This window comes from Syngnathoides biaculeatus, chromosome 4 (assembly GCF_019802595.1).
Source record: "Syngnathoides biaculeatus isolate LvHL_M chromosome 4, ASM1980259v1, whole genome shotgun sequence".
Lineage (NCBI taxonomy): Eukaryota > Metazoa > Chordata > Actinopteri > Syngnathiformes > Syngnathidae > Syngnathoides > Syngnathoides biaculeatus.
The window spans coordinates 12,644,127-12,658,060 of NC_084643.1; the positions used below are offsets into that span (position 1 = coordinate 12,644,127).

At 43.3% G+C, this 13,934-nt stretch overlaps 1 protein-coding gene across 8 annotated transcripts in view; it reads left to right on the top strand.

The window, feature by feature from the left end:
* pias2 (protein inhibitor of activated STAT, 2) overlaps positions 1-13,934 on the top strand; it is a 112,484-nt gene that overhangs the window by 66,450 nt on the left and 32,100 nt on the right. For 7 of the 8 annotated variants that reach the window (XR_009794590.1, XR_009794589.1, XR_009794588.1 and 4 more), the window contains 4 exons: positions 6,106-6,179; positions 8,225-8,385; positions 9,607-9,740; positions 12,829-12,909. Coding sequence is in view for 5 of the 8 variants with exons in the window: in XM_061816909.1 (XP_061672893.1) it covers positions 6,106-6,179; positions 8,225-8,385; positions 9,607-9,740; positions 12,829-12,909 (450 nt within the window). In the remaining 3 variants the exon portion in view is untranslated. The remainder of the gene's footprint in view (positions 1-6,105; positions 6,180-8,224; positions 8,386-9,606; positions 9,741-12,828; positions 12,910-13,934) is intronic. The other variant, XM_061816910.1, reaches the window with a different exon arrangement.

The window sequence follows — 13,934 nt, forward strand, 5'->3', positions numbered from 1 at the left end:
ACAACTGTCAGGAATTTGACTGCTGGGACTATGACAGGAAAAGCTCAACAGTTGGTTGACATGATGATTTAGAGAAAGGTTTGATATATTGTGCATCCAAGAGGGCAGGTGGAAAGGTAGTAAGCCTAGAAGTTTAGGAGCAGGATTTCAATTATTTTGCCATAGAGTAGATGGGAAGAGAAGTGAAGCAGGTTTTTTTTTTTTAAGGAAGAACTAGCAAAGAATGGGTAAGATGTGCAGCAAGTAAAGGTGATTAAGGATAGCGATGGAAATATGGCGACTGGTGCCAGTAGTGTGCTAAGTAGATGGAAAGAGTATTTTGACAAGTTAATGAATGAAGAAAATGGGAGAGAAGGTAGGGTAGAAGAGGCAAGCATGAATGACCAGGAAGTGGCAATGATTAGTAAGGGGGAAGTTATAAACGCACTGAACTGAATGAAAAATAGACAGACAGTTGGTCCTGATGACATACCAGTGGAAGTATAGAAGCAATTTGGAGAGGTGGCTGTGGGGTTTTTGACCAACTTATTCAATAGAATACTAGCGGGAGAGAAGATGCCAGAAGAATGGACGAAAAGAGTACTTGTCCCCATTTTTAAGAACAAAAGCGATGTTCAGAGGTGTGGAAACTATCGAGGAATAAAGATGATGAGCTACACAATGAAGTTATGGGAAAGAGGCGTGGAGGCTAGACTCATGACAGAAGTATGTATGTGTGAGCAACAGTATGGTTTCATGCCTAGAAAGAGTACCGCAGATGCATTATTTGCCTTTAAGATGCTCGTGGAAAAGTACAGGGAAGGTCAGAAGGAGTTACATTGTGTCTTTGTGGATCAAGAGAAAGCCTATGACAGAGTACCAAGAGAGGAACTGTGGTACTGCATGCGCAAGTCTGGTGTGGCGGTGAAATATGTTAAAATAGTACAGGACATGTATGAGGGCAGCAGAACAGCGCTGAGATGTGCCGTAAGTGTTTCAGAAGAATTTAAGGTGGAGTTGGGACTGCATCAGGGATCTGTGCTGAGCCCCTTCCTGATTGTGGTAGTATTGGACAGGCTGACAGATGAGGTTAGACTGGAATCCCCTTAGACGATGATGTTCACGGATGATATTCATGATATTCTGATCTGCAGTGAAAGCAGGGAGCGGGCGGAGGAACAATTAGAAAGATAGAGGTACACACTGGAAAGGAGAGGAAAGAAGATTAGCCGAAGTAAAACAGAATACATCATGAATAAATCATTGTGGCTTCCGGTCCCCGACCTGATGGAACCGAAAACAAGGAGGCTGCGGCAAACTCGATTGTACAATAAATAAATCCTGCTGAATTTGGACGGAATGTTGGGAATACTCGACGTGGGACCCCCCTGGTGACGACTTCAGTGGACTAATAATCAACCTCTGTGAAATCTTAGTACCCAAATTGGAGCCGTATTTCATTTGTATTTGAAGCAGCCCAGCCTCTTAGCCTCGCGCCACTTGCTAACAACAAGACGCATTAGTAATCAAATATAATCATCAATTGCTAGTACCTACACGACCGGCAAAACCTTTGTATCATATACAACGAGGTCCGTGATACTAGTAGTGAATAAGTTGGACAAGTTGAAAGGCCGACTTAAACTTACCCCTTGGCCCAGACTACCTTTGGCTTACAACGTGATGCGTTTGTGATCAAACGCATGGAACGTGAGTAACTGCATAATATTGTTCAACCAACACAACTTGTACAACGAGGATCTTGAGGATGACTCAACCTGCAACTACTAGAGTGACAGACATTGGTTTGACTCTCTTTCATCCCCATATCCTTTAAATCTACATATCATTTTCATTTTTTTTATACTCGAACCTTCTTACCCACGTACCCTTTTAACTTTAACCGAGACTAGGTAGGATGTGAATTGTGTTACTCATGTGCTGACTTTGTTTATTTGACTGCTTCTATTTAGACTTTAACAAAGATTAAGTTGTATGTGAATTGTGTACCTTGTGTGTTGACTTTATTTGATTGCTTTTTTTGACTATCTGCACCACTTTGGGGAACACAATATTGTGCGACCTGTAGGCCAGTCCCAAGCCCAGATAATTGCAGGGGGTTGTGCCAAACATATATGAGCGTTCATCAAAGGAATTCCATAACGGATAGGTTGTGGCATGATCTTAATATGCCCGCTCCCTGCACTGTTAATTTGCAAGGCGTAGGTAGAAATTCAGATAATGGAGGCTGAAGGAAAAAAAGAGGAGGAAAGCAGGGGGCGTGACACTGACAAAGGAGCACAACAATCACATAACATGGGCCTTGGAGATCTTCCAGACAGGCTCGTTTCGAAAGATTGGTGTTCGTGTTCCTTTTGTGACCTCATGCCAACTGTGGCGGAATGCCAGTGTTGTTGTGAGTTTGAAAAGGTCGAACAAAAAATGGAGTGTATCGGAATGAACTTGGATCAAGATCAACATGTCTGCATAACTTCCTCAGATCGATACAAAGTTGTTTGGACAAAGGTGTGTTACATATTAATTTATTTTTAATCAATTTTTTGAAAGGATCACTTGTACTGTCGAAAATCAGTGAGTACACATTTTTGGAATGCTATGTGAGTTATATGAATGGTATGGGCTATGTCCAAAGTTTATCAAAAAAGCAATCTTATTTTCTGAGTACGGTGTAGGACTATCTGATGGTTTATTTATATCTGGAACACAAAATGCAAAAAAAAAAAAAAGTACACGTATATATGCATCCATCCATTTTCTTAGATAATACCAACGTAGGTATGTAAAAGTAATTGGGTCTTGTGGTTGTAAAAGGTTAAATTTGTAACATAAAGATGTATGTATCCATCCATCCATTAACTACCGCTTTTCCGGGTCAGGGCACGGGGGAAGTAGCTTCAGCAGGGATACCCAGACTTCTTTCCCCACCCACTTCTTCAAGCTCTTCCAGAGGGATCCCGAGGCGTTCCCAAGCCAGTCGAGAGACCTTGCAGCTTGTCCTGGGTCGTCCTTCAGGTCTCTTTCCCGTGGGACATACCCAGAACACCTCACCAGGGAGGCGTCCATGAGGCATACGAATCAGATGCCCCAGCCACCTCATCTGGCTCTTCTCAATGCAGAGGAGTAGTGGCTTGACATTGAGCCCCTCCCGGATGACCGAGCTTCTCACCCTATCTCTAAGGGAGAGCCCGGACACTTTGCAGAGGAAACTCCTTTCAGCCGCTTATATCAGGGATCTTGTTCTTTCGGTCACAACCCACAGCTCATGCTCATGGGTGAGAGTAGGAACGTAGATCGACTGGTAAATTGAGAGCTTCGCCTTTCGACTTAGCTCTCTTTTTACCACAACGAACCGATACAAAGTCCGCTTTACTGCAGAGGCTACACCCATCCGTCTGTCGATCTCCCGCTCCATTCTTCCCTCACTCGTGAACAACACCCCAAGATACTTGAACTCCTCCCCTTGGGGAAGGATCTCATCCCCGACCTGGAGAGGGCACGCCACCCTTTTCCGACTGAGCACCATAGTCTCGGATTTGGAGGTGCTGATTCTCATCCCAGCCACTTCACACTCTGCTGCGAATTGCTCCAGTGAGAGCTGGAGGTCAATGCTTGATGAGGCCAATAGAACTACATAATCTGCAAAGAATAGAGATGCGATGCTGAGGCCACCAAACCAGACACCCTCTATGCCTCGGCTGCACCTAGAAATTCTGTCCATAAAAGTTATGAACAAAATCAGTGACAAAGGGGAGCCTTGGCGGAGTCCAACTCTCACTGGAAAACGAGTCCGACTTATTGCCGGCAATGTGGACCAAACTCTGACAGCGGTCGTACAGGGACCAAACAGCTTGTATCAGGGGATTCGGTACTCCATACTCCCGAAGAAACCCCCACAGGACTCCCTAGGGGACACGTTCGAATGGCTTCTCCAAGTCCACAAAACACATGTAGACTGGTTAGGCAAACTCCCATGCACGCTCAAGGATCCTGCTGAGGGTGTCGAGCTGGTCCCCTGTTCCATGGCTAGAACGAAAACCACATTGCTCCTCCTGAATCTGAGACTCGACTTCCCGATAAACCCTCCTCTCCAGTACCCCTGAATAGACCTTACCAGGGAGGCTGAGGAGTGAGATCCCTCCGGTACACACCCTCCGGTGACCCTTCTTGAAAAGGGAGACCACCACCCCAGTGTGCCAATCCAGAAGCACTGTCCCTGATGTCCACGTGATGTTGCAGAGGCGTGTCAACTAGGACACCCCCACTAGATCCAGAGCCTTTAGGAACTCCGGGGGAATCTCATCCACCCCCGGGGCCCTGCCACCAACGAGCTTTTTAACCACCTCAGTGACCTCAACCCCAGAGATAGAAGAACCCGCCTCAGGGCACCCAGACTTAACTTCGTCATGGGAAGGCATATTGGTGGAATTGAAGAGGTCTTCGAAGTATTCTCCCCACCGACTCACAACATCCCAAATTGAGGTCAGCAGCGCCCCGTCCCCACTATACACAGTGTTGATGGTGCACTGCTCCCCCCGAGACGCCGGACGGTGGACCAGAATTTCCTCGAAGCTGTCCTGAAGTCATTCTCCATGGCCTCTCCGAACTCCCCCCACGACCGGGTTTTTGCCTCAGCAACCACCGAAGCTGCATTCCGCTCAGGACAGCCGATGCCTATAAGCTGCCTCGGGAGTTCCACATGCCAGAAACGCCCGATAGGAGTCCTTCTTCAGCTTGACAGCTTCCCTCACTGTTGGTGTCCACCAACGTGTTCGTGGGTTGCTGCCATGGTAGGCACCGACCACCTTACGGCCACAGCTCCGGTCGGCCGACTCAGCAATGGAGGCGCGGAACATCGTCCACTCGGATTCAATGTTCCCCGCCTCCTCTGGGACACGAGCAAAGTTCTTTCGGAGGTGGGAGTTGAAATAAAGATGTATTAACATGCAATATCCTTCATGCGGCGACCTGCCATTCAAGTCAAACCTTTAGGGCAAGTGAGACCATTTCAAATGTCACAGCAGTTTTGACACGTTGACTTGGAGAACTCCTTTGAATTTCCGCCATTTGGAGCTTATTGGTTGATTGACACCTCTAAAACCCTCCATTACAAATAAATTCAGGGAAAAAAAATGTCACTTCAGAATATTATCTGTTCTTCAGCCCACACTGCTCTTTTCACACATTATGTTCCATTTGCGGTAGTTGGTTTTTAAGCAAATGACACGTGAACTGTTTTAAAAACAGACACAGACTATTTTACATGCCATAGACAAAAAAAATGTTAATTTTACGATATGAATTATAATTGTGTGAATGCTTTCAGTATCCAAACATTTTTCTACATCAAAAGTCTTTTGTATTATTATTCCACCTTTTTTCAAACAATTCTAACCACAAAATGTTTTCCACATTCCCCATATTTCACATTTTCCCAGATAGAGAAATTCGACATTCTTCCCTACTTCCATATTTAACTAATTCAAACTATAATTTTACCATATTAACATCATTCCACATTTTTACATCATATATACCTTTTTATCGAATTCAACATAACATTTTAAATCGCAGTATAATTCAATACCATTCTGCATGGTTTCATTCAATATTTCAGCATTGTCATGGCATTTTCCCAGAAATTGCCCAATCTAGTTAACAGATAATGCTGCTGCTACTACTCAGAAGAATGGTGCTTCAAAGGATCCAAGAACACTTCCCAGTAATATTTTGATTTATCTGGCAATGTTCAGATAATTTAATAAAAAAAAGAAAACAATTGATTGCAGAAAAAAAATCTGAAAATGTTCATGCAATTTCACCAAATACAAACCTTTGGTTGTGAAAACCAATCTAAGTTTATTTGATACCATACATTATTTAAGGTATTTTAGCAGGTTATGTAAATTACCTTTATCTTATCTCAAATTATACCACATGTAAATAGACTGAGCCAGTTTAAATGCACAGTCCCAAGATAGGGCCGTCGTTCATGCAGATATACTCTATATTATGTGAGGTTTTTTTAGCTGTATTTCACAGCCATCCATATTTCGAAATTTGAAAAAAATAAATACATTCTGTACTCTTTCCCTATCTATGATCAAGTAAAAGAGAAACTGACTGCAGATCCAGACAGCGAAGTTGCGACAACAAGTCTTCGAGTCTCCCTCATATGTCCGGTAAATATGTGTGGAATGTTTGACATAATTTCAAAGATGGAAAATAACCCATTTTACAAAAACTATGGACATTTGTTGAAGAGGTTCTTCTTTTCCTTTAGGCCTGTCCCGTTAGGGATCGCCACAGTGTGTCATCTTTTTCCATTTAAGCCTATCTCCTGCATCTTCCTCTCTAACACCAACTGCCCTCATGTCTTCCCTCACAACATTCATCAACCTTCTCTTTGGTCTTCCTCTCGCTCGTTTGTCTAGCAGCTCCATTCTCAGCATCCTTCTACCAATATAATCACTCTCTCACCTCTGGACATGTCTAAACCCTCTGTCTGCTCTCTCTAACTTTGTCTCCAAAAAAATCCAACTTTGGCTGTCCCTCAAATGAGCTCATTTCTGATCCTATCCAACCTGCTCACTCCTTGCGAGAACCTCACCATCTTCATTTCAGCTACCTCTAGTTCTCCTTCCTGTTGTTTCTTCAGTCCCACCATCTCTAATCTGTTCCACCCCGTTTGGACCCGTTTCTTCACTTTTTTTACCACACTCTCCATTGCTCTGTATTGTTAACCCCAAGTATTTGAAGTCATCCACCCTCGCTCGCTCTTCTTCCTAGAGCTTCACTCCTCCTGCTCCGTCCCTCACATTCATGCACATGTATTCTGTTTTACTCCGGCTAATCTTTCCTTTCCTTTCCAGTGCGTGCCTCCATCTTTCTAATTGTTCCACCGCCTGCTCCCTGCTATCACTGCAGATCACAATACCATCTGCGAACATTATAGTCCGAGGGGATTCCAGTCAAACCTCATCTGTGAGCATATCCATCACTCCCGCAACTAGGAAGGGGCTCAGCACGGATCCCTCACCTCCACCTTAAATTCTTTTGACACACCAACGGCAAACCTCACCACTGTTCTGCTGCCCTCATACGTGTACTGTACTATTCTAACGTATTTCTCTGCCATGGCAGACTCACGCATGCAGTACCACAGTTCCTCTCTTGGAACTCTGTCATAGGCTTTTTCTCGATCCACAAAGACACCATGGTAGCTCCTTCTGACCTTCTCTGTACCTTCCCACTAGCATCCTCAAAGCAAATAATGCATCTGTGGTACTCTTTCTAGGCATGAAACCATACTGTTGCTTGCATATACTAACTTCTGTCTTAAGTCTAACCTCTAATACTACCACTACTACATTGTGTGGCTTTTCAACTTTGTTCCTCTGTTGTTCCCACAGCTCTGCAAAGCGCCCTTGTTTTTAAAATGGGAACTAGCACACTTTTCCTCTATTCTTCGGGCATCATCTCGCCCGCTAGTATTCTCTTGAATAACTATCCAAATTGCTTCCATACCTACACAGGTACGTCATCAGGACCAAAAGACTTTCCATTTTTATCCTCTTTAGTGCCTTTCTAACTTCCACCTTACTCATCATTGCCACTTCCTAGTCCTTCACACTTGCCTCTTCTACTCTTCCTTTATTTTCTCATTTTCTTCATTCATAAACTTGTCAAAGTATTCTTTCCATCTATTTAGTACACTACTGGCACCAATCAACACATTTCCATCTCTATCCTCAATCACCGTTATCTTCTGCATATCCTTCCCATCTCAATCGCTCTCTGTTGTTGAAGAGGTTATTTTATTTTAATTGCCACTGTGTGTCACTGATGCTTCAAGAATTGTGTATTCTTCCGTCCTGAAAGAAAAATTGTGGACTTTCTCAAATCCCATCTTAAGAAAAAAAAAAAAAAACATAAAAAATTGTTGAACATAATTTAACAGTAGAGAACCCATGGCATCACGTATGACCCAGTATAATTAAGGGCCCACTGTATAAACACAATACACCACGGTTATTTTTTTTTTTTGTCCTTAAGATGTACCTTGCCTCTCGCCCAAAGATAGCTGAGATAGGCTCCAGCAAGCCTGCCACCATAGTGAGGATAAATGATATGGATGATGAATGAATGAACAATTTAAGAAGAATGACTTTTTCAAAAATGTAGTTTTTACTTATTTTTGTTTAACCTTTAATCATTTCTCCTGTAGTTGGGGAAGATGCGACTGACGGTTCCATGCCGAGCGGTGACCTGCTCTCACCTACAATGCTTTGATGCTGCACTCTACTTACAAATGAATGAAAAGAAACCTACCTGGATTTGTCCTGTCTGTGACAAGAAAGCCACATATGAAAGTCTCATCATTGATGGGTTGGTTCACTTTCTGCAGCAATGTTGAATATTAATAAACTACTACTTGTTTTATGCTTTTCGTAATGACTTAAAAGTACAGAGGATCATCAGTTTCCAATCGAGTTCTATCCCTTTGTTGATGATGTATCCAAAATTTGTATGTAAGTCAAGTCTTAGTTAATCGCTAAACTATGATAACGCAGTAGTAGTCATAATTACAGTAAATATTTGTATGAAAAATACTTCAAAGCCATAAACACAAAATTAGCAATTGAAAACCATAAACTAGAATAGTAGTAACAGAGCATAAAATGTGTGGTGTGTGATGTTTTGTTCTTACCTTTTTCTTTTACCATCTGAAGAACATATCTAGACTGAAGGCTTGTATGTGTCAAGCAGACCAGGAAAAGCTCAGTCATGCTTTTATTTCAAGTAGTCTTGACTACTGTAATGGTCTTCTGACTGGACTCTCCAAAAAGAGCATTAAACAGCTGCAGCTCATTCAGAATGCTGAAGCTTGGGTTCTGACCAGAACAAAGCGGTCAGCGCATAAAGCTCCAATCCTTAAGTCCTTCCCATTGGCTTCCAGTCATCTTTTGAATATATTTTAAAGTTCTGCTACTGTGTACTATAAATCACTAAAGGATTTAGGTCCTTAATATATGAAAGAAATGCTTACGGGATACAAACCGAGTAGAGCTTGGAGATCGACTGACTCAGTGCAAATAGTAGAGCGAAGAGTCCAAAGCAAACATGGTGAAGCAGCATTTAGCTATTAGGCTGCACACAAATGGAATAAGTTGCCAACAGAGGTGAGGTCAGTCCCAAGTGTGAATGTTTTTAAATCTAGGTTGAGAAAACCTTTTTTTGTCATGCTTTTTAGAGTATTTCCACTTTTAATCATATTTCTTGCACTGTATGTCGTTTTAATTATCCTTTTTAAAAAAATACATTTTCTTGTCATTTGTATTTTTTTTGTCCCATTTTAAATGTTTGTTTTCAAATACTTTTAATAATGTAAAGCACATTGAGTGTAGCAAATGCGCAATACAAATACATTTGTTTTGCTTAACATACGGCGCAAAGTAGCTCAGTAGGCAATATTTTACATCGAAATATTATTTGTGCGGGGACATCAATCTTAAACCGTGGACCCGCATTACTGAGAAAATCCCCTGTGCTATGATGTTGTCTTGATTCAAAATTTGCCATTAAAATTTTGGTATTCTCTTTGTGTAGTTTATTCTTGGAGATCCTGAATGACTGTTCTGACATGGATGAAATCAAGTTCCTGGAGGATGGTACTTGGTGTCCAATGAGACCAAGGAAAGAGCCTGTCAAGGTCTCATCTCAGTTGATTGCAAAAATCAATTGTGAGTAAATTTTCTTGAAATTTAGCCACAATTTAAGTTTATTATTATTTTCACACAAACCTTCTCCCAAATGTTACTGAAATCATCTTCTTTTCCTTTCTGCTTGGGGTCGCCACAGCGTGTCATCTCAGATGAACGCATATTTGCATGGCACAGTTTTACTGCAGATGCCCTTTCTGACGCAGAAATTTGCGGGATTTAAATGTATTAAACATGATTAATTAATGGGAAAAATTGAGTATGTGAAATTATTGATGCATTTTAATCAGCTTGCATTCAAATACGGAACTTTTGTCAATGCACAATTTCCTGGGACTCCAATTATGCTGACACACGTCAGAGCTTGGCTACAAATCATTTTGAAGCGAAGAAACAAGGGAAACGCTGTCAGTAGTGTTTCTTCTTGCACAGATGTTTCGTTCAGAAGAATAAATCTTTTTATTGAACGAACTGAAGCTTATCATTTTATGAAATGATTTGTTCTTTTTGCTTGGTCGCCATGAGGTGAATATGTGTTGCCTGGGAGAACTAACAGAACTGTTGAAGCATTCTGTCACTTCTGAATCTTTGGCAATAGACCAATGGGGAGCCAGCATCCAGGCAGGGGCGGGAGTTCATTAACCTTACTGCCATGTGGTTAGTGATATATCAGCGTTGTCACTCACTTCAACAATGACCAATGAGCAGCCAGCGCCAGGGATTCCCGTGCAGGAGGAGGAGGGAGTTTTCTGAACTGATTCGTTCAATGGACTGGTGTACTGAAGAACTGAGGAACTGAAATTTGTTTTGTTGAGCAGACGTAATTTTTCCGTTTATAGGTGGAATTCCATCTTTTTAAATTGCATTCATTAAAAAAAAAAAAAACAATTCTCCATATTTCTGCAATTTTCCAACCATAACCCGTGCCGGAATTCACACTTATTCATTTTCCGGTCCGACTTTTGGAAGCGAGATCGAAGATTAGGTACGCATCAGTTGATTGGTTGAATGTCTTCCTCCTGACCAGTGAAAACACTTGATGTATACAAGGCGGTTCATGGGGCCATTTTCAAGTCAACACGATGGTGGTGTTCAGAGGAAAGACTCCTCTCGAGTGAAAGAAATTGATATGTCAAAAATAAGTTCCAATGGGATTGGATGGAACAAGAAATCGTACAGTTGGAAAGAAGGAAGTTGCCACTCTCTTAAGCGACTTCATTCGCAAAATCGATTGACCTGGTAAAGCATTGTGCACATCGTGTTAGGATACTATTGACTATGGATCAAGGGGTTTCAAGGCATTGGAAGTTCACGCGAAATGACAAAAACACGTCAAACAACTGGAAGCAACAAAAACGAACTTTTCCATAGCTGGCACATTCTGACATCAACCAAAGGCCAACAACCAACCCCAGTTGCAGAAAGAGTAGTCAATTACAAGGGAGCCATTTCACACTTGGCTGCGAACCGCTGCAGTGAGTGTTGGAGATCACGGCTTGATGAAGCCAACAGAGCCACATCATCTGCAAAGAGGAGAGATGCAATGCTGAGACCACCAAACCGAACACACTCTCCACCTCGGCTGTGCCTTGAAATTCTGTCCACAAAAATTATGAACAAAATCGGTGACAAAGAGCAGCATTAGCGGAATCCACCTCTCACTGTAAACGAGTCTGACTTATTGCTAGCAATGCAGACCAGTCTCTGACACAAGTTGTACAGGGACCGAACAGCTCTGATCAGGGGGTTTGGTACCACATACTCCAGAAGAACTCCCGCAAAACTCGCTAAGGGACACTGTCAAATGCCTTCTCCAAGTCCACAAAACACATGTAGACAGGTTGAGCAAACTCCCATGCAACCTCGAGGAACCTGCCGAGGGTGTAGAGCTGGTCCACTGTTGCACGCCCAGGACGAAAACCACATTCCTCCTCATGAATCTGAGATTCAACTTCCCGACGGACCATGCTCTCCAGCACCCATAAATACACATGACCAGTGAGACTAAGGAGTGTGATCCCCCTAGAGTTGGAACACACCCTTTGGTCCCACATCTTAAAAGGGGGACCACCACCCCCCTCTGCCCTTCCAGAGGTACTGTCCCCAATGTCTACACGATGTTGCAGAGGCTTGCCAGAGCCTTTCCAGAGCCTTTCAGAAACTCCGGGCGAATCTCATCCACCTCCAGAGCCTTGCCACCAAGGAACTTTTTAACCACCTCGGTGACATCGACCCACGTGATAAAAGAGCTCGCTTCAGAGAACCCAAACTCACCTTGCTCATGGGACAGCATATTAGTGGACTTGAGGAGGTCTTCGAAGTATTCTCTCCAGCGACTCACAACCTCCCGAGTTGAGGTCAGCAGCGCGCCATCCTGTACATACACAGTGTTGACAGCGCACTGCTTGCCCCTCCTGAGACGCTGGATGGTAGACCAGTATTTCCACGTCTTGAAGCTGTCTTGAAGTCGTTTTCCTTGGCCTCACCGAACTCCTCCCAGTTCCCGGGCTTTTGCCTCAGCAACCACCGTAGCCGCATTCCGCATGGCTAGCCAGTACCAATCAGCTGCCTCGGGAGTTACAAAGGCCAGAAATGCTCAATAGGAAGCCTTCTTCAGTCTGACGGTATCCCTCACTGTTGGTGTCCACCAACTAGTTCGGAGGTTGCTGCCACAAGAGGCACCGACCACCTTACGGCCGCAGCTCCGCTCGGCTGCCTCACCAATGGAGGCGCGGAACGTCGTCTACTCTAACTCAATGTCCTCCGCCTCCCCCGAAACATGGGCAAAGTTCTTTTGGAGGTGGGAGTTGAAATTCCCTCTGAAGTCCCACATTGAAGTCCCCCAACAAAATGATGGAATCCCCAGAGTGAGCACTCTCCAGCACTTCCTCTAAGGACTCCAAAAAGGGTAGGTACTCTGAACTGTCATTTGGTACATAGGCACAAACAACAGTCAACCTGAATCTACTATTTTTATTTGGATTTCGGGGTTTAAAATATGATATGACACAACAAAAAATATTGAACATGAAGAAATTTAGGTGTAAAAGACATGGAAGCCAAGACAACACCTTATCAGTAATCAAACACCCATCCAACTCTTTTTCAGTGCAAATGAATATGTGTCAGTCCTCATTGACAGCCAACATAAAGGTCCCATTGCCAAGGTACAAGTCAAGACACATAATGGGTAAGACCGGAGATCTGTCTCAAGACCATCGCAAACTAATTGTTGTAAACATAATGATGGCATTGGTTACAAGCCTATATCCAATCTTCTTCACATTGCAGTGAGTGCTTGGAGCCACAATCGGTACGTGGAAACCTAATCATACCACCATAAATGTACCTTTATCAAGTGCTTCTCGGAAGATAGTGCAGCACAAAGATAAAGATTCCTTCAGATTTGCAAAGAGTATCTTTGGAAAGGAGAAAAGCGGAAGTTTCTCTGTGATGAAGCCATCCTGGAAGAACACCATAAAAATTCCGACACAAATGACCGCAGTCATGAAGAAGTTATGGTCCAACCAGATACGGTGAATAAAATAAGTATTTGAACACCCTGCTATATTGCAAGTTCTCCCACTGAGAAATCATGGAGGGGTCTGAAAAATTCATCGTAGGTGTATGTCCACTGTGAGAGAGAGAATCTAAAAAGAAAAATCCAGAAATCACAATGTCCGATTTTTTTTTTTTTTTTTTTTTTTTTTTTTTAAACGATTTATTTGTGTCATACAGCTGTCGCTGAGAAACAGAGTTTCAGCTCCCTCCAAAGATTTTCTATTGGAGTTAGGTTTGGAGACTGGCTAGGCCAGGCCTGAACCTTGATATGCTTCTTACGGCGTACTTATTGTCCCCCCGGCATGGTGTCTGTACGTTGAGGTTCACCCCTGTGGAGGAAAGGGGAGCCTCCCTCTGCCTTCTGGTGGGGGGAATGGTTCCTGACTGTAGTTTGTGCCTGTGCAACAAAGAGCAGTTCACAGTACCCATCCTTTTTGGAGTCCTTGGAGGCGGTCCTGAAGAGCACTTCCACTAGGGACTCCATTACTATGCTGGAAGACTTCAATGAGCACATGCCTCAATAGTCAAGGCAGTCGATTGGAGCTGTAACCCTTTAGTAGGTGCCTGTCGTGGTGGAACCCCCTGAACCGATTGGACACTAGCAGTGAGGGGTGCTGTCAAGCTGAAGAAGTCCTATTGGGCCTTTTCGGCCTG